The sequence below is a fragment of the Candida parapsilosis genome, contig 005569 (assembly GCF_000182765.1).
Source record: "Candida parapsilosis strain CDC317 annotated contig 005569".
In the NCBI taxonomy this organism is placed as follows: domain Eukaryota; kingdom Fungi; phylum Ascomycota; class Pichiomycetes; order Serinales; family Debaryomycetaceae; genus Lodderomyces; species Lodderomyces parapsilosis.
In genome coordinates, this window is record NW_023503278.1 from 82,500 (window position 1) to 106,200 (window position 23,701).

Below are 23,701 nucleotides of genomic sequence, written 5' to 3' on the forward strand. Positions count from 1 at the left end.
TTTAAACTTTTTAGGTAATATTAACAATTGAATAAAGAAAAAGAATAAAGAGTGAGGATGTACATGATTCAGCATATGATTCTATATAGTCAATTGTGCATATCTCTATTTTTTTTTTTCTCTTTCTTCTCCTCATTTGGCAGTTGTTTAATGAAGACAACATTAAGGTAACTGGTGTTTGTCTTATGTGACATGCTCTTCACACGGCTTGGCTATTGTTTAATTTGCGTTTCCACCAGTCCTCCCAAACTCCACCCCCCTAGTGTTGCAATACCAAGAAATAATGGTGCCTTGGCAGAATGAGATTGTTCCAGCGCATAAAGTGTCGTCTAAATTAATAATAAGGTTTTTAGATATTTTATTTGAAAGCTGTCAAGTTAACTTTGAGCTGATATATACTTTATGTATAACGCCCAAGTACATGCGTTGTTGCGTTTTCATTTCTCGTTCAAAGAACACGTGGGATACTAATTGACCATCAAAAAATCTATCCAGGAAACCTTAAAATGGGACCAAGTTCCTTGACAGGTCTGTCCAGCTGTGCCTTTCTGTCTCGTACAAAAATGGCATTTAATCCGCATTGCATGTATTCTACGCTCACAATGGACACAAAACTATTTCAAATAACAATATGATCCTATTGTTCAAAGCCCTTTTCTTCACATACGTTGGTATCAAACAATAAAGATTTCAAGCACACGTGGGCCACTACTACTTCATACTCGAACTTTTTTCACTCAAAGGGGTTTATTAATTGAATGGCAATGTGTTGACTTTGCTCGTTTCTTTTTCTCATCGCTTCGCTTATTGAAACCCCATCTTTGTTTTGCTTAATACAAAAATTAACAGCCACTATAGAAGGTGCAATTGTGTGACCTGAAAGTGTCGGAAATAAGTTCACTATGTGTGTGTTGAATTGAAGAAATTGAATACTAATTACCGCCGTGTTGGAGGTCGTGTGTGTAATGCTAATTTAGTTTTAAATAAAAATTTCCGCATTTAGCCGATTGATAAAATTAGGAAATGGATTTTTATTTCCACTTTGAGATATAAAAAAGAGACGTACTCGCACGTGATAACTCCAAACGAATATTGGAGATAAGGCAACAAGGATTTCGTTGGTTTGTAGGCGTTTCTTTAAGCAAATAGAGTAGAATATTTGTTATATTTAGCAGGAAGCATGAAAAACAGCAAGACTCTTCGCGCCCTACAACGTCATGTTATAGATAAATGTACTTGTGTGTGCGTCTAATTCCAAATTCCAAGTCATTACAACTCTTTTACAACGGACTTCCGGGTTGATTAACTGTGTCAGACATATATTGTGGCTTCCAATGACATCCACCTGCTTCAAAAGTAGATTTTGCATATTGCATACCCGATTGTAATTTCCAGAAATTTTACACAGAAAGTATCAAAATCGAAAATTTTTTTTTAATACCATAATTGCCGTACAAATTAGTTTAAGTATATCATGATGTCAACGTTGCACTTGTACCTCCAAGCCATTCACATCGGAAGTGATACGCTCTTCCGCAGACACGAGAACAACCTTTTCGCACTTGTGTGGTAGGATTACATTTGGAAAACGCAATCATACCTAGCGCATGTTCTACTGACAGTTAAAAACGAACACAAAATTGACGCAATTTCAAAGAAATGGCTAATTAAATGAATTGCCAGACCAATTGTTTGCTCAGCGGTACGATGTTTGTGTCACTGTCGTATCTACAATGGAAACCGGACCACTATTGTTTATTCTGCAAGATGTGGAACTTTCTAGAAGATAGGAGGTTTGCGAAAGGATTATCAAGCTTCAGTACAGTGTCATTCACGTCGTTCCATCTAACCTGTATACACATATACACACTTCTCACCTAATTCTTTCTCCATTCAATAGCATATTTTAATGTTTCTCCAGCTTTGAAAGGCACAACTTCAACCTCACCATTGCCAATTACATCAGGTACATTATTGCTTCTCTTCACTAACCATACACTCTCTCCCTTGTGCTTGTTCAAAATATTTGATCGTAAATTGTAGAACTTGATCCCATTATCACTGATAAATTTCTTTAAATTGTCCAATTTGCCTTGTTTGTCAAAGACTTCGGCTACATAAGCCACGGCATTTGATTGAGTATACACACCCGCACAAACACCAACATGAACTTGTTTCTTGTGGATTGGATGTGGTGCAGAGTCAGATCCAAAAAAGAACCATGGTTCACCACTTGTTGCAGCATGAATTAAAGCTTGACGATCTTTTTGAAACTTGGCTACTGGTTTACAGAAATTTATCGGGTTCCCAGCCCATTGATCAATAATCAAATACAAGTGGTGAGCAGTTATCGTCGCTGATACGTAAATCTCATCATTTTCAGATTTGCCCTGATTTAGTTCGCGGATTAATGCAATTGACTCATGTGTTGTACAATGTTCCAAAACAATCTTTAATCTAGGGAAATCGGCGTGCAACTTGCGCAATGCAGGAAGGAACTTAGGTTCAGCGTTGATGACATTGATTTCATCCTCAATATCGCCTCTGGCCTCTTCTTCTTTTGAAATATGAGCTTTTTCTCCATGTATGTTTAAAATCAACCCACGTTTTTCCATAACTTCAAACAAAGGATAAAATAAACTGAAATCATTGGGATCCACGCCCGATGCAGAATTTGTAGTGACACCAGCTGGGTAACATTTAATACCATGGATCAAATGACTAATTTCATCAACCAATTGCGGAGTCAATTCCTTACACAAGTACAAGCTCATTAAAAATGTAGTTTCGGGAGCGAGTTTGGTAAGTTCGTTATGGTAGTCGATGACTTGTTGTTTAGTGGTAACTGGTGGGACAAGATTGGGCATCACATAACATATGGCGATTCCTCCTGAACGAACTGTTGGCGTTATCAACTTACACATTGCACCATCACGCAAATGCACATGCATGTCAGCAGTAATTCCCAAATTGACCTCAGTCATGGTTAGGCTCTTGTGTGTGGTGCTGTGGTGATTGTATAGGTAGATAGAAATTGTATCAATGGAGGTCGAAAATTTTTATTTTTTCTTTACGAGTCAACACTATCGCCATAGTTTTGTGTGATTGCAAAATCCCCATATTTTCATAACATACGGAAAACACCCACTGGGTTACTTCACATCCACCAAAAACTCTCTTTCTCATCCCTCGTGCCCTACTTAAATAGATCTTTGAGATCAAATGTACAAACACTTTACTCAGAAATACATTTAAACATTCTATATAATTTGAACCGAAATACAAATATAAAGTAAATCACGATGTCGATGTTCGCTAAACCATCAAACATGGTAACATTTTGAAAAAAACAATGCATACTTCTACTGGAAGATACGCATCTTTTGGATAACAAATTTCAGCTTTCTTCAGTAAGAACAATGACAATAAACATAAACGTAAACATGCACAGAAGCCCTAACAAACCCATAAACCAGTGGAAGGAAAAGGGGAAATTTTGCTAACATAACCCATTCCACCTCTGTAAATTCACAAACGCTGATTTTGAGAGTACACACAGCTTGGGCCTAGCAAGTACGCAAGGCTCTGATTGAGCTTGTATTACAGCGATAAAAGTGTTGACCCACTACTCAAAGTGGTGATTGCTCCCCATATTTCCATTGGACCTGGGATGTCAAAACACTTCCACTCACCGCACTCAAAGAAATTGAGTTTTGGTCAATAATAAGCCATCACCCAGGGACTCTTTTTTGCAGATTGTAGCTGTTTTTAGTTTCAAAACGAAATTGCAGCAAAAAGTACTGATTTCTATTCGATTAGAGCGCCTTTTAAAGTCCTGAAACATAAAGGATACTCTCACGAATGTAGTATCGGGATGTCGAACCAACTGAAGAAGATTTTAGAGAATATTATCAAGCTTTTTGAGAAGTGGACGAAAGTTGTTTCCTTTATATATGTAATTCCACAAGCCATAAGAAAGAAAAGGAATGTGTACCACTTTGTCTTGTGATAATTTTGGTTTGGTTGCAGCAACCTACAAATGATCAAAAAGTTATGAACATAAACATTCTCTCCATCCACTATACATATAAATATATACCACGAAAGAATAAAACTGAACAAAAATATCCAGCTAAAGAAAAGCTAACCGAAATTGAATAAAAATCCCCTATTAAATAAAAAACGACGACACCACCAAAATAAGTATTTCACTTGTTGTATCTCTCTCTGTCTCCAACCCTTACAACAAATCATCATCCAAAACCTTTTTAATCTGCGCAGGTTGAGCACCAACAACTTTATCAACCAACTTACCCTTTTTGAAAAACAATGTAGTAGGGATAGAATCAACTGAATAATCACTAGCAAAAGATTTCAGCTCCTTATCTTCAATATTAACCTTGTAAAAATCAACCGGTTTGGAATTATTTTGATACCAATTGGAATACTCATCCAACTTGGAATTCATTTGTAAACAATGATCACAATCGTCGAAGAAGTCGACGACAATAACGTGATCTTCGTGGGAGGAGGCATTGGAGCCTGAGCCGGAACCAAAGCCCATATTGGATGCCATGTTCATTGCCTTGGATTGAATCTTAGTTCTTGATGAAGTGCCTGGGTCAACACCAGTTTCAGTTCTTCTTGAAGTTGTTTCTGAAGATTGGTATTGTGATTGCAAAGCGTTGGCTAATTGTTGTTTTGTTTTGATATCTTGCAACATTGTTGAAGTGGTGCAGTAGTTAAAGGAGATGAATTGGGCTACTATTGTTAAGAGGATAATTGGCCCTATTTATGTTACCTTTACCGAGCAACAAAAATACAGGCCCCTTCACTCAGACTGGTCTAGAACTCAAACCTGGTGCCTTCATTTACCTTTGATTGCATTTAGATACACCAACAGTGTTCTCTGCAATTTGATGCTCTTGCTCTCACATGGCGACGCTACCTACGTTTGGTCTCATCGCACAAAGCAAAAAGACAAAAAAAAATAATCACCAACTACGTCATCGCATCATCAAAAGATATACTTACCTATACATATCCCTTTCAAAAAAGACACCTTTCTGATAACTCCTTGACCCCCTGTTCACCTAACAACTAGCAATTATGGGTTCAGTATTCCTTCCTAATTTACGTACAGGCTGGCACGTCGATCAAGCAATCCTAGCCGAAGACGACCGAGTAGTGGTGCTTCGATTCGGTAGAGAAGAAGAAACTGCGTGCATGATAATTGATGAATTGCTATATTCCATAGCTGATAAGGTTAAAAACTTTGCTGTCATCTATTTGGTCAACTTGGATAAAGTCCCTGATTTCAACATCATGTACGAATTGGATCAAAATAAACGAGAGCCATACACATTGATGTTTTTTTATCGAAATAAACACATATTGTGTGACTTCGGTACTGGGAATAACAACAAGTTGAATTTCCCCATTTATGATAAACAAGAATTGATTGATATAATTGAAACCATTTATCGTGGTGCGAGAAAAGGGAAAGGATTAGTGATAAGCCCCAAGGACTACAGTCGAGCGGCAAAGAATATATAAAAACTACTACACCTCGAGATTCGTATAGCTTATATAATTATAACAGATTGATTATATGAATACCTACTTAATTATCCTCGTTTTGAGCATAAAAAAAATTTACTGCCAACAACTTTGATCCTGGCGCTTGTGCCTTGATCCAATCTCTTACTCCACTTGATGGAGTACCAGTTCCCCAATTGGGTCTATCTTTTGGTGCTTCAAATTTACTAACTTTTGGATCTTGTTTAAACAACAAAAACACATAACGGTGTTTACCTGTCTTTGGTGGTGGACCTGGACCTTCGTATTTAAACACCTCTTTACCTTGCGCAGCATCAATAAAATGGCTAATTTCTGGTTCTCCAGATTCAGTTTTCAAATTAGGCAAAGTGATATCAGTAACCAACCAATGTAAATATTCTGACCACTTGTGGTCACTGTTTGATGGTGCATCAGGGTCAGTTAAAACCAAGATAAACTTGTCCCCCTCGTTAATCGACTCGATTTTACCATCTTCGGTTGGGGAATTCAACGTCAATTGAATCTTGGGTTTATCTTGAGTACCAGAAACTGATAAAGTGTTACCCAAGGTCACTAATTCAGTGGGGCCATATTCAATTGATAATAATCCTTGGGTTTCAAAATCGTCAACAACATCAGGAACAATCTTGTTCTTGGTGAATGCCTCATCCAATGATTGTGAAATAGTAATTAATGTCATTTTAGAAGTGAGTAATGTATTTCTTGCAAATTGCTTTGAGCGTCTATTATAAGGTTTTCGATTGTAAAATAAGGATCGGTTGAATGTGGTAACAGCAATTGGTTTCAACAAGGATTGAGTAGTAGTAGCAGTAGTAGCAGTGGCTCGTCTTCTTATTGGTAGTTGTTTAAATATTGCTGTTGATGATAATTTGTTCAACATGGAGAGCAAGAAAAAAGAAAAAAGGGGGTGTTTTGGGGACTATTTTGTTGGGGGCCCTATTTATAATGGCTTGAAGTTGGGATCAAAATAATAATAAATTGCAATAAGTTAAACGCCTAATAGCAATCAAAAAGGAACATTAAACAAAACAAATATATTGGGAAATTGCGTAATTGACAAAATGGCCTTCCTATTTGATTGATTACCTTTGATAGCAATTGCAGTTTATACACAAAAGAAAGCAAGAAACAAAGTAGAAAGCTGTAGAAAGCTGTATTTCGGATTAGTGTGGAGCCATTTCTTTCTCCTAGCAATTTTAAACCAATAGATTTTTGTGTTTGCTTTTGTGTGGTGGCACTAAAGACGTACAATTGGTTTTATACACGACCGGATTTAGCACTACTACTTTTAGTTCCATATTACTAATAAAGCTCACAATCAGGAGATAGACTCTTACTAACGCATTTGGAATATAACCGGACGTACATTTAGGGGCCCATGATGAAATCTCACAACTAGTTGTTGTTGAACATCGAGTGTCGTGAAAATTGTGTCTTTGAAACTACGTGAAGTTTTCGCAGCCGGAATTGGGATTAAAAAATATCTCTCCTCTGGGTACTTCATCAAGCGATGCACTGGCCTACAATCACCTCGTCTTTTCTCAAACAGTTTCCCTTTTCAATCATACTGACTGATCTTTTCCCAATAGTATTTACAATAATAATACAAAAATATAACAAAACGCAAAAAGTAAAATCCCTCACCAAGCAGTTCCCCGCCACGTACTACCCCCACCAAGCACTACTCCCCACGCTCCCAGCTGACTTCCCTCACTTTGATGACTTCTCCTCTTCTCTAGGCACAACATCAATCAAAAAATCAAACATGTCACTCTTGGTCAAAGCAGCAGCGATATCCGATTTTTGCAACGTTCTCCTCTTATTCTCTTCAGCATGAATCCATGCTCTCATAGTCAACTCGGTAATGAAAATGTCACAACCTTTAGCAAATAAAATGGGAGCTTCAGCACTAATCATGCGCACATCTTCATCAGTCTTCATCACTTTTTTGATTCTAGCCAATGGTAGCTGATGATTCTTAAAATCGTGGTCATCATGTTCAATAGAGTTTATAGTCTCTTGCCAGTATTGCATCATCATATCACGATGGGGCCCCTCTAAACCTTGAGCTACATTGTTGAATACATCACCAGGTTCTTGTTGTTGCGCAGCAGCTGCAGCTTCAGCAGCTGCTTGTGCAGCAAGTAATTCCGACTCGTCAACTATAGTTTGGTGCGATGGTATTATTTCATCCTCATCATAGTCTTCTTCTTCTTCCTCTTCAACTTCTTGTACTACTTGTTCGTCATCTGCAAGACGTTGTTGATGTTGTTGATGTTGTTGATGTTGTTGTTGTTGATGGTGATGTAGTGATTCTTCTAAACCATCATGGTTGCTTAAATGGGGAGGTAAGTGCGTTGACTCCTCAAGACTAGGTTGATCCTCATCGTATCTGGGCACTTGACCACCATCTATGTAATTCGTCTCTACGTATGTGTCCATATTCAAATCAAAAGTGTTTAGCTTTGTTTGATATTCCGGTGAAAATAATTTTCTTTCTTTCGTTCTTCTTTCATTTTATCTTCTCGTTCCGGCGAATCTATAATTCAATTCCTTTTTCTTCAATTTAAGATTAGTATTATGCTATGAAAATCCACGCTATATACGTCCTCATTGTGTGTATTCAATTATTGACCGCAACAACAGTTTCATCAAATCGCACCGATTTCCTACGCTCTCCGTTAAACTCGTGAGGAGGAATGTCCAACTCAATCTCACCGTCCTCACCAACTTGTTCCTTCGTTTCCTTCAACATATTTCTAATATTCTTGGCATCTTGTTTTTTTGAAGCTGAAGATGATTTCCTTCTTCCGGTGGCATTTGCATCACTCTTGCACTTATCACATGCACAAATGAATCCCCAATTGACTCTCAATTCTCGTTGTCTTTGGTGGAGTGTATGGCTTGGGTTCACATATGTTGTGGTCAATTCCTCACCTTCTTTGATATCCCTCTTTGCAAATACTTTTAATCCTGAAATACGGTCCAGTGCAGTGTCAACAGTAGTATTGGGATCACAGTTGTGATTCAAATGCGATTGGGTAAGGTACACGCTTGAGTCAAGATTGTTGATGTTGTAAGTACCCATCATGTACAAGAACTCCTTATATGATATTGTGTTTTTGGGGAAAACACGGAGAAACTTTTCATACCCTTCTTTCCATAATGTTTCTTGTTGCTCTTGAACAAAGAGAGCACCTCCATTCATATTGTCAAATGTCCCACCACCAGAATCCAATGCCTTGTATCTCACATCTTGAGAAACTCTGGCCATGGCATTGAATTGCTTTTGTTTCACGCCCAGTTTATCCAACACGATATTAGCGTAGATTAAAGCGATGGCATACAATGCGTTCCATGATTCTTTTAAACAGTATTCTTGCAACTCCAAAAATGCATTTGAGTCAATAATTTTTGGCTTCTTTGAGTTGGGGTTAAATACATTATGCTTGGTTGCACCATGCAATTGTGAATCTATTTGTTTACACTTTTTCGAACACCAAACTTCAGCACATACATCACAATCCAATCCTTTTAGTACTGTCTTCATTTCACTTTGTTGTAAAAGTTTACCACAATTGGCACAAGCAGATCCATGTTCAACCAAATGGACATTTGCCAATGGCGGTACAAAGAATAATGGTGTTTCGCTCCATATTAACTCGCCTTCCTTTATTGGCTTTTTCGCATACAAACATTTACCACGTTTGGAAGTCATGACTACTTGCACCTTAGGTGGAAGTTCAATATCAGGTGTCAATTCAGATTTGATATCCTTGGCATAAGTGTATTGTTCTTGATTGGTTAGGAGACCAAATTTTTTCAACAACTGCTTAACCCGTTTATCAGAAACGGTCCAGTTTGGGTGTTTTTGTTTGATAATGGCATGTAATTTGGCAACTCCTAAATTCTCGGTTGATGGGTCCTCTTTCCATATTGCGATAACTTGATCGACGATTTGTCGTTCATGCGGTACTATAGGACCTTGCTCCTCAGGGGAACTATCGTTAATGGAGATATACTCTAGTTTCTCTTCTAGTATGTGGTCTTGAGTCATTGTAGAAACTATGGTGAATTCAGTGGATCGACTGGAAACCTACTGCTTCATCTGAAAACAATTTTTCATTAGAAAGAAAAAAGATCGTACTACAAAGAGGCTAAATGCAGTACGGACTAACCAAGTTTTCAACACCAGAACCTATATACCCTATAATAAAATGGCTTTTCAGCTAACTCGGCTTTCTCCTCAGCCAACTGTTGTTGCAACAATTCCAAGTCAACATTAGCACGTCCAGTATCAATGTCAATTTCATCAGCTTTTAAATATAGTTTCAAATTACGTTTCCAGATCTTGTAACCGATCCAAGACACAAGAATAACTGGGAATCCCAAATATGACAAGAAGAAATTATAAGCACTGGGATCCGATCCCAATGGAAACAATGCGATCCAGAACTGAGCTATAAGGAAAAGAATATTGAGTATGAGTCCATAATATGATCCCAAAACTCCGGACTGGGCAACAAATGGCAATTCATCAGTCGTCCTTCCCTGTGCTTTTAATGCTGCTCTGAACCTGATATGACTCAAGTTGATACTCATCCAGGTGAAAATGGACGAAAGTCCAGATAACGCTAATAACCAATCAAACGCAGACTCTTGCGCATCGTCGTCGGCGGCAATCAATGCGAATAATCCAAATGCATTGGTGAGACCAATAGCCACCAATGGTCTACCAGCACGATCAACGTACCCCATCCATTTGGGAGCCATTCCTTGCTCGGCTAGTGAGTTTAATGATCTTGATGTAGCATACACCGATGCATTTCCCACAGATAACACAGAAATTAAAATGACGGCATTGATAACACTGGGCAATCCCTTGATTCCACCATTGATAATTGCAATTGTAAATGCCGAAGCTGATGCATCTACTGAACTCAGTCCTAGCAATCTCTTGTCATTATACGGAACCAAGCATGAAATCATTGTCAACGAGCCAAAATAAAAGAGCACAATTCTCCAGAACACTTGTTTTATGGCTCTTGGTAATGCTTTGCGGACATTCGATGTTTCACTAGCAGTCAATCCAATCATTTCAGTACCACCATACGAAAATGCGGCTGTGACAATGCATGATGCAACTCCTTTGAAACCAGACGCAAATGGACCAGGATTACGCCAATATTTCCCCCCTACAAACTCATGAGTTGGTCCACCACCAGCAATCAAAACAATGCCCAATATAATGAATCCAATAACTGCTAAAACTTTAATCGTGGAAAATATAAACTCAGCTTCACCATAAGCTTTAACTCCCAACATTGTGATAAAAGTAATAACAAGCCAAAAGATAATCACAAATACATCCGAGTTTATACTCGAGTTCCAATACTGGATTGTGATGGCAGCAGCGACCAATTCCAACGGTAGCAAGACAAAGAATTGCATAAAGTAATTCCACCCCACTGCAAACCCCACTGCAGGCTCAATAAATCGACTGGCATATACATTGAATCCACCACTAATAGGGAATGTAGTGGCCAACTCACCCAACCCTTGCATCGTGGCGAATACCGCGGTAGCAGTAACCACCCAAGCAATCATAATTGCTCCAGGTCCACCTGTATTCAATGCCGTCCCCGTACCAACAAACAACCCAGTACCTATACTTGATCCAATAGAAATCATTTGCAAGTGCCTTGCTTTCAAGTCACGACGTAGACTCGAGTTGGCCGAGTTGAGGTTGATCTTTTCCAAATCAGTCAACTTTTCCACATCGACCGGGTCGTAATTGGTTTTCAAGGTGTGGTCGGTTTCTATAGCTGGTTTGAATGAATCTTTGAATGATGACCATAGCGTTTGCTTTTGTGCTGGTGGCGACAAGATGGAGTCGTCAACTACCAAGTTGGACTCATCAGATTTCTTCTCCGATGTCATTGATGATAAGAAGAGTAATGAGAGGAAATAAACAGTAAAGAGATGTGTGTATATACATTTTTTTTAATGTAGCTGGGTGTATAAAACCTTTGGATAAGAAAATTTGTGTATTTGTTTTTGCAATGCGTCATAGGGGAATCTAAAGCCATTAAATACGGTTTCGTAAGGCAACTTGTTGAAAATGAGTCATCTGGCGTCTACTGATTGAAGTGCTTATGTATGCCAAGTTTAAACTTTGCATTGAAACTCGTGTGCTTTTCCCATACAGAAACTAACACCGCTCGAAAAAAACTGAAAAAAATGCAAAATATGCAAAAATGCCTTATGCTGCAACTCCAGGCCACAGAAAAGGTAGAAAAAAAGAAACAACAAACAATAGGCGGTTGGAGATCGCAATTACACAAAACTTTGAAACAAGTGTGAAAAAAGCGGTTGAAATGCCTTATTCTGTTTTCGGACTTCTCGCAGCTCTCTTCATCACTTGCCACTTAGATGTAATTCAACATGGCAATGAGGTTGTTGTTTCACAAAGTTGACTCCGACACCTTTGATGACGCATCCCCTTTCACTCTAATTTTCGCCGTTTCAGCTTTGGTTGAGGTGCGCTATTAGCCGATGATGTAATAGCCTGTTGCGGAGACGGAACAAATAATTTCTCCAAAATCATTAATCGCGGCATCAAAAGACTGAGGAATTGTTTTATGTCTTTGATGTCTCTGTCTAGAGTGTCAAACCTTTTCGATATTTCACTAATAGTTTCATTTTGTTGTGTCTGTTGATTCTGGATTGTTTCAGTTTGACACATTACACTCGCGACGGATAACTCGAGCGATTGTAACTTGCCATCTACAATGTGACACAATTTCTCTTGATTTGTTGTTGATCTTTGAAGCAATTCTGTCAATTCAGAGTTAACAGCTACTTTTTCAAGTCCTTGTTGCAATAGATTATGATTGCTATTAGTCTTTGTCTTTACAAAGGCAATATCTCTCTTGACTGCGTTCATTGATCGAGACAATTCTTGAATCTTTTCCTGAGGGGACTCTTTCAAATATTCGGTTGCCGCCTCTATACTTTCTTTTAATGTGATTGATTCTAGTTCTAATCTGACAGCATGTTGTATCAAAGTGGCTGACTCCTCCTGAATCTTTAGTTGAGTTGATCGGTCTGTTTCTAGCGTTTGTTGTGACTTTCCATGCAACGATGAAAAGAATAGCTCTGGATCGCTAGAGTAGTCAGTACTACTTGCAGTGGTCTTTTGGCCTCTCGTAGTCATGGTTGAATATTTGGGTATTGGAGGTGGATATTTTTTGCAACACACAAGAAAAATGTCAACAACAAAAGCAATCTCGGGATAAAGTATAGATGAAGCAACTTCCATTAAACTCTATCAAGCTTAAGCTCTACAAGTTTCAAAGCAATTACACGATTACTCTGTTGCATTCAACACCAGAATCTATAACACCGTACATAGAAGGGCTTTTGTGCCAACGCTTCCCTTTCCAATTGAACCTCTTGCTTCAATAAATCCGTATCAACATCTGCGCGTCCGGTATCAATATCAATTTCCTCAATTGGCAAATACAGCTTCAAATTACGTTTCCAAACTTTGTATCCAACCCAAGAGATAACCAACACGAGGAACCCCAAGTAATTCAAAAAGAAATTGTATGCACTAGGTGACTTTCCCAACGGAAACAATGCAATCCAGAACTGAGCCACCAAGAATAAGATATTTAGTATTAGACCATAGTATGATCCCCAAACTCCAGACTGGGCAACAAATGGTAATTCATCAGTGGTTCTACCTTGTGCTTTTAATGCTGCTCTAAATCTTATATGACTCAAGTTGATGCAAATCCAAGTAAAGATAGATGATAATCCTGATATCGCCAATAACCAATCAAATGCTGATTTTTGGGCATTGTCATTGGCTGCAATCAATGCAAACAACCCAAAAGCATTGGTGATTCCAATGGCGATTATGGGCCTTCCAGCACGATCAACGTACCCAACACATTTTGGTGCCATTCCTTGTTCCGCTAAAGATTTCAACGTTCTTGAGGTGGCATAAACGGCAGTGTTGCCAACGGACAATACCGAAACTAGAATCACGGCATTGATAACACTTGGTAATCCGTTGATCCCCCCGTTGATGATTGCTATGGTGAATGCTGATGCAGACACATCTACTGAACTCAGTCCCAATAGCCTTTTATCATTGTATGGAACCAAACACGAAATCATAATCAATGAACCAAAATAGAAAAGCACAATCCTCCAAAATACTTGCTTAATCGCTCTGGGCAATGATTGACGAACATTTGATGTTTCGCTTGCAGTTAGCCCAACCATCTCAGTACCACCATATGAGAAAGCAGCTGTAACAATGCAAGAAGCCACACCTTTGAACCCAGCAGCAAACGGCCCCGGGTTATGCCAATACTTGCCACCAACAAACTCATGAGTTGGTCCACCACCAGCAATCAAAACAATCCCCAATATGATAAACCCAATAACAGCCAAAATCTTGAGAGTCGATAGCACAAATTCCACCTCACCAAAAGCCTTTACACCAAAGAGTGTAATAAATGTAATGGCCAACCAGAAAATGATAACAAAGACATCTGAGTTGATTCCTGAGTTCCAATATTGTATCGTGATTGCTGCCGCCACCAACTCCAAAGGTAATAATGTAAAATATTGTAAAAAATAGTTCCACCCCACTGCAAATCCCACTGCTGGTTCGACAAATCGACTTGCAAATACATTGAAACTACCACTAACAGGGAAAGTTGTTGCCAATTCACCCAATCCTTGCATTGTTGAGAATACCGCAGTGGCTGTGATAAACCAAGCAATAATGATAGCTCCAGGTCCACCAGTATTTAAAGCACTTCCTGTACCCACAAACAAACCAGTGCCTATACTTGATCCAATGGAAATCATCTGCAAGTGTCTTGTTTTCAACTCTCGACGTAAATTCTGATTGGCTGAATTGATATTAATCTTTTGCACATCTGTCAAAGGTGTTCTCTCGTCTATATCACTGTCGATGGTTTGTGGTTTCTTTTCATCTAGTGGTGGTTTAAACGAATCTTTAAAGGATGACCAAAATCCTTGTTTGTCGTCTGTTGATGATGGTGTTGAGTCACGAGACTGTAGCCCTGACTCATCGTCAATCTTTTTTTCGGTATTCATGATTGGCAATTGCGAAATATTAGTGTGTAGGGCTAAATTGCATGTAAGTGCTGCTTTCAGAATGTGAAAAGATCGCTAAAATTTGTGATGTTGTTGGCTTTGTAAAAGAAGAAGTTTTACATATATCTGGGGCATTCCACCATGTTTTTTTAAAAATTAGAAAAAATTGCAATCTTAAAAGCTGCGAAAATTTTGAGGAAGGAGAAGTCAAAAAACGGAAGAAAAAGAAAAAAAGAAATTTAATTCGACACAAAAAACAGAGAGTGGTTCAAGTTAATCCGAGGGGCTTTACATTGTGGTAGGAGGCAGTACTAACAAAAGAAAGTTGTGACGATAATGAAAAGAAGCTACGATGGGAAGTAAATCATTCGTAAAATGTCATTATTAGATGCGAGTTTGAGGACGGTAATTTTGAATAGAGGAATGAGGCTTTTCCAACCAAAAAGGTGCATCGTCCTAGTTTCAAAGTGGTTGCCACACAGGTTTCTATTCTCTCTGCTCTCGTCGTAGGACTGGTTACAATGGTGAAATGATGTATGGCAAGTTGTCGTATTTCTCGGTCTTTTTGCACTTTGTAGAGCTCTTTCCAGCAAGACACTCCAACTTCTTACTAGTTGGGCTTTTGAAATCAAAAACATGCTAGCAACAAGATCTCTGGGTTAGCCACTATTTGGTGAGTCAAAAATGGCGCTTGAAGAAATACATCTTGCGAACAAATAACTCCCAGTACTTTGTTAAAATGACCCTACTCATTGAGATTCTGTTAAACGAGATCCTTGTTCTGGAATTTTCTTCACGTTGTGTTCCTCCTGGTCAGCATAGATTAATCGCCAGCGCCTTGATGTTAACCGATACCGGTATTCCGAAGCCCTGAATTGAAAAGCACAGTCATTTCACAGAACAACACTCTCTTGTAGCTACAAATTCGTATGACAACCGACCGTCTTTGTATCGGTTTCTGATATCGACATTAACGGCAAAGACCCTCACTAAACCTCAACAACTCGGAGATATGACTCTCCCAAGCCTATGTGGCAAGCAGGAGCTCAGGAGCCCTCAGTCAATTCAATTGTATTTGGCTTGAAGCGCTTGAGGTGTATTTCGTAAGGAAGCCTAGTATAGATATGGGAGCTGGCTCTATTTCCTATTGAGCAAGCAGCTGCAAAAACCAGTCGAGTGGATACTCATTGCTTAGCTTTGTAAAGTCGTTGTCGTAGCACCATCTCAGCAATTTCTCGAGTCGATTGCCCACCAAAATTGATGCAAAACAATCTAACAAAAAAAAAAAGAATACTAAATAACGTCAATACAACGAAACAGTCAACCACTAGTCACGTACACACGCCAAATGTCTGAACTTGCCTCATTTGTGGGAAGTATGTATAAACATAGTCTCGGGCCACACAACCCCATGTCTCAATCTGTTTGCTAACATCACCGTTATCTAGAGAAAGTTCACGTTATAACCACCGACGCCCGGTTCTTTGAAGGAATACTAGAAGGATTCGACAAAAACACCAACATAATACTCAGCAATAGCATTGAACGATTAATACACCTGACTCAAGAGTCAGATGAGGCAAATGAGGCAATACCGAGTGGTGTTAATATAATGAGAGGTAATGAAATTGTTTGCATTGGAGAGATTGATGAAGAGGTGTATACCAAGATCAATTGGGAGACAATAAAGGGACATCCACTCAAGACTACAAAGAATCTGCTTTAACAAGAAGAAAAAGGCAAGAAATTATCAATCTATTTCAATCTATGAATCTTTAACTAATGGAACCCCCGCTTGATGCATCTTGACCGCCAATTCCAACAAATAATCAATTGCCTCATTGTACACCTTGGCTTTCCAAACAGTTTCACCCCAGACATAAATTCCATGTCTCCTAACCAAGACAGCCGACGTACCTGGATAATTTTTGATGGCTTCTTGTAACGAATCAGTTAAATCTTCTTCATGAGGGGTGTTTTCAATTATGGGGATAATTAACCGATCATAATACTCCATACTACCAACTTTTTCAACTTTACCAGATTTTTCATTGTATTGCAATTTAGGTAAAGCTTTAATTTGTTCAATGTGACTAATCTCAAAATAGCTTTTATTTTCAAACAATAGAGTCACCATGACTGCACTTTGTGAATGGGTATGGATACAAGCTCCAGCATCTCTCATTTTATAGCAACTCATAAATAAAGGAGTACATGCACTAGGCTTGTACTTGTAATTTTTGGTCAATTCTTTAGGAATATCATTGGGTGTACGCAACAATTTCTCCTGGGGTAATTCCACTAAAAACATTTCCCATGGTAAAATCCTCTCCTTTTGAACTCCAGAAGGGGCAATGTATACCACGTTGGGGTTTGGTCCATCAACATCTCTTATGGAAATACCACCTCCGGTCCCAGTGACCCAATTGTTGTCGTAAAATAAGCGACATAATTCGCAAATCAAATTGGCTGGATGTTGTGGGTCTTGAAACTCCTTTTGAAGTTGTGGTGATAAAATTGTAGATAAGCTGGAAGGTGCCGCGGTCTCTGTATGTTTGCAATTGCAAGGGGCAGACATTGGTGGATGGGTGCTACTGGAGTAGTTGGTTGAATGAGTTTGGACTGAAAGTTTTTTGCAATTTTTCACGACAACAAATTTTAAATTGATCTCACGTGGGGGGGTCTTCCGTTTGTGTCACTGGGAGTTAGATTGAACAACGCCACAGTCCGTCAACACTTCAGGGACATTGAAAAGAAGCTCCTAATCACTGCTGGGGGGTCGTTTGCATGTGAGCATGTGAAACACTATGAATGGACGACACAGTGTGACCAATTCTATTCAATGTCTCAAAATTACATTCTACGCCACCACTCACATGACATTGCCATTCCGCCACAAAATTACGAAACTCCATCAACAACGAAAACCCACAACTGCCAAAGTCACTCATCTCCCACACAAACACCCCCCCTCCCCATCCTTCGCATCATGTCCGGCTTAGAACAATCATTATTCCAACTCAAATTTACCGCCAAACAACTCAACAGACAAGCTTCCAAAGCTGCCAAAGAAGAACAACAAGAAAAGGCCAAAATCAAAAAAGCTCTTACTCAAGGCAACAACGACATAGCTCAACTCTATGCCCAAAACGCCATACGCAAATCCAACGAACGAGTCAACTTGTTACGATTAAGTTCACGTATCGATGCCGTTGCATCTCGGGTCCAAACTGCCGTTACCATGCGATCAGTCACTGGTAACATGACCCAAGTGATCAAGGGCATGGATAAAGCATTACAAACGATGAATCTCGAACGAATAAGTTTGGTGATGGATAAGTTTGAAAATCAATTTGAGGATTTGGATTCAGCGACAAATTATTACGAACTGACGACGAATAATGTCAATGCATTGACAACGCCGCAGGATCAAGTTGATGAATTGTTGAATCAAGTTGCTGATGAAGCTGGTATTGAGATGAAACAAGGGTTGAATGCGACTCAAGTGGAGGTGCAGAGTCCCGTGTCGTCAACTGCAATTCTGGAGGAGAAGGAAGATAAGTTGGCAGAAAGGTTGAGAGCATTGAGAAATTGAGAAATCGGGAGAGGTATTGAATCCACTTTGGGGGGCAAACAAGCTTCTAGAATGTATAGATTACATTAGTGTATAATATAAAGTCTAAAGTTAATGAATGCAGTAAAAAGCTTTCAATTTCTTGAAGCTCGCTGTTGTTCTTCCTTTTTGATAATGTAGGTTACAATTTTAACCAAATTGTCAAACCCCTTTTCATTACCACTCATTCTCATCAAGTGCAAAGATGAAGTGGTGATCAAATCAATCACTTCAATTCTAAATTTGAGTTTTTTACCATGTGCAAATTTCTTGGGAATTGTTCCTGTAATCAAACCAAATTCTTCATCTATGCCCACATTGTTGACCGATCCATCAAGTTCTTTCAACTCCATTTGATCTTTAATAAGTCGTATCAAATCAGTCGATTTCAAAGATGATTCAACGATTTTGATGTCTCTGTTTGTCAAGCGATTGATATTTGCTTCTGTGTTTGATGAAGTCTTTCCATGCCTTGATGAGCTAGTCAACGATTGGAAAAATTTCTTAAACCAATTGCTCTTCCCTGTTGACTGATTTTGTGGCTGTTGCTGCTGCTGCTGCTGCTGCTGCTGCTGCTGTTGTTGTTGTTGTTGTTGTTGTTGTTGTTGTTGTTGTTGTTGTTGTGGTCGTTGTTGTGGTGGCTTGTTATGCATGTCAAATAGATTCCTTGAACCAACAGAAATTCTCGAAAATCGATTGTGACCCTTTGGTTGACTTTGTTCTTGCCCCTGTGTCGATTCAAGCACTGGTACAATAGGAGCATCCCTTTTGGCTTTGGTTGAGAATCGTCTGAACAAAGGTTGCTTGTTATCACTGCTAAATGTATCTTGTACCGGACTAGTAATGACATGATCCTTCAAAATCGACTTTTTCCTTATTGGAGCACCACCAACACCACCAACACCACCAATTTCTTCGTCTTTTTCTTCACCACCAGTGTTATCAACAAGTTGGACATGAGGACTCCTTGGCAATTGTGCCGTGCTGAAAATACCAGTCGAGAGTCTTGATTTTTTGAAATCACTCTGGAATCCAGGCTCACCTTGATCTTCACCGTCTCCTTCTTGTTGATTATGACTTGTATCTTCAGCAAGCGAGTAATCATCATTCTCATCAAACTCGTCACGCACACGAGCTCTGAAAGAGCTTCGTAGGTCATCCTCATCACCATTGTCATCATCATTATCATGATCATCTTCTACTCGTATTGTTTCGTCATTCGATTCACGTCTATGTGCAATCAACGTCTCTTTAGAATCAACAATGCTTGGTTTCTGATTAGTCACTTTCACAACATCAGCAGTTCTCGAACTTATGACATCGAAATTGGAAAGATCTGCATCTAGCAAGCCACCAGTAGTATCTGCTTGTGGTGGGGCAACATACGAGTAATTGGATTCAACTGTGGTTGCATCGGAATGGCTATCATCAAAACTAAACTCACCTTCTTCTCTACCTGATCTTTCTCCTTCGTCAATAGCACTGGTGTTTACCGAAATAAAATTGTCTTGATGATGATGATGATGGTGGTGGTGGTGGTGGTGGTGGTGTTGTTGTTCCTCTTCGTCATCTTCTTTGATTGTATCTCTCACCTTGATTCCCAATCCTGCAAACGTTGATGCCGATTTGTTTGATCTTCTAACCACTGTCGATGAATTATTTAAAGTGTGGCTTATAATAGTGATATCTCCTTCTTCATTCGTCATCGTCTTTGGTTCTAATAATCCGCCAAAGGAGAAACGTGAAAATCGAGGATTTGGTATCAACGATATTCTTGAACTGTTGAGATCATCATCTTTAATTGATGGAGCTGGTGTATTCTTTATATTACCTTGAGTTTTATCTTCATCGATATCATTGAGCATCGACTTGTAATATGTGCTCTGAATGCTTTGTCTTTTAGTAGAAGCATTCTTCACTTGTGGCTGCGTTGCTTTTTCATGTTCAAGTTCATTGTAAGTATCAACAGTCAAAGACTTACCCTTGGCAACTTCATCCTCACCTTGCAAATACTGGGCCAAATTTCTTGAGCTTGAAGTCTTGATGCTCTTGTTGATACTCTGTGATGGCGAGGGACTCAATAATGCTGATAAATTTCTCGAACTTGATGTTTTGAAATCACTAGTGAACTTCTTTGGCGAAGGGGCAACATCAATCCCAAACTTGTGCAACACTTTCGATGTGTTTTCATTGACATGTGGACTAGTAGCGGTGCGGAATGTAGTTCTTGATGGAACGGGTCCCAATGTTCTTGCTCTCCCAATTGAGTTTCTTGGATCCAACAGCGACTTGATGGGAGGAGGGGGAAGTGCTGCTGTTGGAAAAACACCTGAGTTGCGATCGGACTTCATAAGACCAGCAAAATCACTACCACTCTCATGTTTCTTTAACCTAGCAAGAGCTTGTTTTTGCTTCTCTTCCAAACTTTGTTTCTCTTCTAATTTTTGCCTTTCAACCAAGGCTCTTCTCTCTTGCTCATGTTTTCTTTGTTGCTCGGCAAGGCGTTTTGCTTCCTCTTCAAGTTCTCGTCTAGCTTGCTCCTCTTTTCTAAGTCTATATTCTCTTGCCTCGTTTCTTTGATGAACTTTTTCAGCAAGTTCTCGTTCTCTTCTGGCCAAGGCACCTTCCTTTTTCCTCTGAGAAGATGTTCTAGATGGAACTTCATTCTCCTTGTCTTGCGTGTCACTAAACACCTCATCAAAAATGGTTTCAAATTTTAAAATCGATTGGTTATCTTGCTTGTTGAATTTGCCATGTTTGTTGTCTCTTGCTGACCTCTTGGGTGAACGTTGTGGAATTTCTGTCTCATCAAGGGTAGGAGGTAGTTGTTGTGGCCTCCTTGAAATATCTTTACTAGGACTATTCAGTGTTGGTGGTGTTGGAGTATTGGTTCCTCTAGAAGCATTGGATCTGAGTGAACGTGATGATGGATTGCGACTTTTACTAAATTGATTTGGTTTGTGAGTAGCCGACACTTTTCTATTAAATGAAGTGGATGCCTTAAACTGCTTGGCCCCAGTACTATTACCCCTGGTATTTGTGACATTTCCCAAAACTTGTTTTGATGATTTGGATTTCAACAATGATTTATTTTCATAAATTGAACTTGATTTTGCCACTTGTTCAACATTGGTGGTTTCTGTTATAGGTTCCCCGGTAGCATCATCAAATATAATTGTATGTACAATCGAAGTTGATCTAGGTATTGACTTTGCGGCTTTAGGTTGAGTCGATGGTTCACTAGCGCCAATTTTGGCAATATGATCATTACGATACTTCATCAACAAGTAATAAAACATCTTTTCTGGATTCTTTCCTGGTGACGTCAATCTCGAAATGATGGTTCGCTTATCACAGTTGTGGAATAACACTGATAAATTGGTCAAGATTTCCTTATCAATTTGATTAACTGACTGTATTGGCTTAATATTCATCGATCTTATATCCAATGTTGTAGTAGATGAGTAAGAAGTAGCTGGTTCAGGATATTTTGTCAATAATGGATGTTTCAAAATGGCATCAATTTCAATACGATCCAATGGATTAACTCGCAACATCTTGGTGATTAAATCTTTAGCTTCCCAACCTAATTCATGAGGCATGACAAATTTACCACTTTGCACTTTAAGAAGCAATTTCCGAATATTTTCATCATCAAAGGGTAAATGACCAGTCAACAATGCAAACAATACAATCCCGCAAGACCAAATGTCTGATGGAGCTCCATGATAATTTTTACCAGCAACAATCTCTGGCGACGCATAATGAGGCGATCCACAAGAAGTTTCCAAAAGCCGTTCATTAACTTCCAATGCTGCCATTCCAAAATCAGCAATCTTGATATTCTTGTTGAAATCAAGTAGCAAGTTTTCCGGCTTCAAGTCTCGATGACAAATGTTAAATTGATGCAAGTAGTTGATACCATTGATGATTTGTTTGAAGTAATTAACTGCCTCGAATTCTTGAAGTTTACCCTTTTTGATCAAATAATCAAAAAGTTCACCACCTTCTATATATTCAAGAATCAAGTACAAGTCATTTTTGTTTTCCCAAACATCATACAATGCCATAATATTTGGGTGAGACATTAATTTCATGATGATGATTTCTCTTTCTATTCCATAGGGCAATCTTTGCACAGTATCACCATTATCATCATCATCATCGTTGTTGTTGTTGTTGTTGTTGTTGTTGTTGTTGTTGTTGTTCTCACGGTTGTGTTTATATTTAGGATTTTCCAATTTTTTGAAATTTGATTTGGGGACAATTTTAATCGCTGCCAATTGACCAGTTTCGATATTTTTGGCCAATCTGACTCTCCCCGTTGAGCCTCTACCCAAAGTACGGCCCAATTTCCACGGGCCAATCTTGTTTTGAGATTTCCTCTTTTTGGAGGATGTATTGGTGCTGGTGGATATTTGTGATAACCGTTTAGTGGCATTTGTTACTGATTGAACAACTTTGTCAACATTGTTTGATGACATGGGATCAGACGGCAATGGTGGGTTATCTTCAAACCGAGGAATAGAATGGCGAGCAACAGAAGCCATTTGGGTTATAAACAGTGTGTGTGTTAATGTGTGTTAGTGTGTGTTAGTGTGTGTAGTGTTATATAGTGATTGTGTGATTATTTAGTACTAGTGGGTTGTTATTGTGGTGACTGTTTCAAATGAGTAGTAGTAGTCACTAGTTGCATGTATATATGGAAATGAGTGTATAAGGGTTAGTTTTAATTAAAGCGAATGAATGGAACGTGAAAGCAGTGGTTGTCAAGATTTGATGCAATATACTATGAGAATGGGGTGTGGTAACAAGGAATGAAGGATGGAAAAGAAAGTCAATGGTGTGTGATGGGTGTGGTTTGTTGTGTTGAATCTAGTTAAGCGAGTGTAATAGATTAGGTGATAGTATCTATGCTATATGGTATATGGTAATGCTATTGGGTTGGTTCTTGGTTTAATTTTCCTTTGCTTCAAGCAATATGCCTTCTGGTTTTCAAAAAGTAGCAAAAACTAAAACAAAAAAAAACAAAAAAACAAAAACAAAAGAAAAGAAAAAATAAAACGCTCCTTTCCAATTCTTGTTTATGTTTTTCTGTTTTGTTTTTGTTTTTGCAACAACCACAACAAACTCAGTCGCAGATTTAATAATTTTTTTGGCTTTTTTTTTTTTTTCGTGTTTTTTTTTTGTTTTTAGTATTGTGTAATACAATAATAAGCACAATAGTAATAATAGTAATAGTAATAGTAATAATCGTAGTATTAGTAGTAGTAATAGTAGTACTGCATGTATAGATATATCTCATTTACTCATATGGTAGCAGAGTACTTTACTATTCCATTCCACGTTTACTAAAACAACAACGCG

The 23,701-nt window shown here is 38.7% G+C and overlaps 13 protein-coding genes across 13 annotated transcripts; 3 read left to right on the forward strand and 10 right to left on the reverse strand. All coding sequences in view use genetic code 12, as the record gives it.

The window, feature by feature from the left end:
• Nucleotides 1-1,877: 1,877 nt before the first annotated feature.
• URA4 (dihydroorotase) lies at nucleotides 1,878-2,984 on the reverse strand (the record flags this gene model as incomplete). Its single annotated transcript, XM_036810468.1, has 1 exon — nucleotides 1,878-2,984. One exon carries the CDS (start codon nucleotides 2,982-2,984, stop codon nucleotides 1,878-1,880), a length of 1,107 nt encoding a protein of 368 aa, XP_036663195.1.
• A 1,256-nt stretch (nucleotides 2,985-4,240) lies between these two features.
• Nucleotides 4,241-4,723, reverse strand: TRX2 (Trx2p; the record flags this gene model as incomplete). Its single annotated transcript, XM_036810479.1, has 1 exon — nucleotides 4,241-4,723. The coding sequence occupies one exon, from the start codon at nucleotides 4,721-4,723 to the stop codon at nucleotides 4,241-4,243; it is 483 nt and encodes a 160-aa protein (XP_036663196.1).
• Nucleotides 4,724-5,109: 386 nt separating this feature from the next.
• Nucleotides 5,110-5,556, forward strand: CPAR2_100520 (U4/U6-U5 snRNP complex subunit; the record flags this gene model as incomplete). The annotated part of the gene is made up of 1 exon (XM_036810490.1): nucleotides 5,110-5,556. One exon carries the CDS (start codon nucleotides 5,110-5,112, stop codon nucleotides 5,554-5,556), a length of 447 nt encoding a protein of 148 aa, XP_036663197.1.
• Nucleotides 5,557-5,623: 67 nt separating this feature from the next.
• TFS1 (Tfs1p) lies at nucleotides 5,624-6,259 on the reverse strand (the record flags this gene model as incomplete). The annotated part of the gene is made up of 1 exon (XM_036810501.1): nucleotides 5,624-6,259. One exon carries the CDS (start codon nucleotides 6,257-6,259, stop codon nucleotides 5,624-5,626), a length of 636 nt encoding a protein of 211 aa, XP_036663198.1.
• Nucleotides 6,260-7,290: 1,031 nt separating this feature from the next.
• Nucleotides 7,291-8,022, reverse strand: HAP5 (Hap5p; the record flags this gene model as incomplete). The annotated part of the gene is made up of 1 exon (XM_036810512.1): nucleotides 7,291-8,022. The coding sequence occupies one exon, from the start codon at nucleotides 8,020-8,022 to the stop codon at nucleotides 7,291-7,293; it is 732 nt and encodes a 243-aa protein (XP_036663199.1).
• Nucleotides 8,023-8,203: 181 nt separating this feature from the next.
• Nucleotides 8,204-9,637, reverse strand: CPAR2_100550 (S-adenosylmethionine-dependent methyltransferase; the record flags this gene model as incomplete). Its single annotated transcript, XM_036810523.1, has 1 exon — nucleotides 8,204-9,637. The coding sequence occupies one exon, from the start codon at nucleotides 9,635-9,637 to the stop codon at nucleotides 8,204-8,206; it is 1,434 nt and encodes a 477-aa protein (XP_036663200.1).
• A 128-nt stretch (nucleotides 9,638-9,765) lies between these two features.
• CPAR2_100560 (amino acid permease) lies at nucleotides 9,766-11,520 on the reverse strand (the record flags this gene model as incomplete). The annotated part of the gene is made up of 1 exon (XM_036810534.1): nucleotides 9,766-11,520. The coding sequence occupies one exon, from the start codon at nucleotides 11,518-11,520 to the stop codon at nucleotides 9,766-9,768; it is 1,755 nt and encodes a 584-aa protein (XP_036663201.1).
• A 565-nt stretch (nucleotides 11,521-12,085) lies between these two features.
• Nucleotides 12,086-12,796, reverse strand: CPAR2_100565 (uncharacterized protein; the record flags this gene model as incomplete). The annotated part of the gene is made up of 1 exon (XM_036810546.1): nucleotides 12,086-12,796. One exon carries the CDS (start codon nucleotides 12,794-12,796, stop codon nucleotides 12,086-12,088), a length of 711 nt encoding a protein of 236 aa, XP_036663202.1.
• A 167-nt stretch (nucleotides 12,797-12,963) lies between these two features.
• Nucleotides 12,964-14,721, reverse strand: CPAR2_100570 (amino acid permease; the record flags this gene model as incomplete). The annotated part of the gene is made up of 1 exon (XM_036810557.1): nucleotides 12,964-14,721. The coding sequence occupies one exon, from the start codon at nucleotides 14,719-14,721 to the stop codon at nucleotides 12,964-12,966; it is 1,758 nt and encodes a 585-aa protein (XP_036663203.1).
• A 1,348-nt stretch (nucleotides 14,722-16,069) lies between these two features.
• Nucleotides 16,070-16,447, forward strand: CPAR2_100580 (U4/U6-U5 snRNP complex subunit; the record flags this gene model as incomplete). The annotated part of the gene is made up of 2 exons (XM_036810568.1): nucleotides 16,070-16,097; nucleotides 16,170-16,447. 2 exons carry the CDS (start codon nucleotides 16,070-16,072, stop codon nucleotides 16,445-16,447), a joined length of 306 nt encoding a protein of 101 aa, XP_036663204.1.
• A 39-nt stretch (nucleotides 16,448-16,486) lies between these two features.
• Nucleotides 16,487-17,299, reverse strand: CPAR2_100590 (methylthioribulose 1-phosphate dehydratase; the record flags this gene model as incomplete). The annotated part of the gene is made up of 1 exon (XM_036810579.1): nucleotides 16,487-17,299. One exon carries the CDS (start codon nucleotides 17,297-17,299, stop codon nucleotides 16,487-16,489), a length of 813 nt encoding a protein of 270 aa, XP_036663205.1.
• Nucleotides 17,300-17,563: 264 nt separating this feature from the next.
• On the forward strand, nucleotides 17,564-18,316 carry CPAR2_100600 (uncharacterized protein; the record flags this gene model as incomplete). The annotated part of the gene is made up of 1 exon (XM_036810590.1): nucleotides 17,564-18,316. The coding sequence occupies one exon, from the start codon at nucleotides 17,564-17,566 to the stop codon at nucleotides 18,314-18,316; it is 753 nt and encodes a 250-aa protein (XP_036663206.1).
• Nucleotides 18,317-18,429: 113 nt separating this feature from the next.
• HSL1 (protein kinase) lies at nucleotides 18,430-22,884 on the reverse strand (the record flags this gene model as incomplete). The annotated part of the gene is made up of 1 exon (XM_036810601.1): nucleotides 18,430-22,884. The coding sequence occupies one exon, from the start codon at nucleotides 22,882-22,884 to the stop codon at nucleotides 18,430-18,432; it is 4,455 nt and encodes a 1,484-aa protein (XP_036663207.1).
• Between the last annotated feature and the right edge of the window lie 817 nt (nucleotides 22,885-23,701).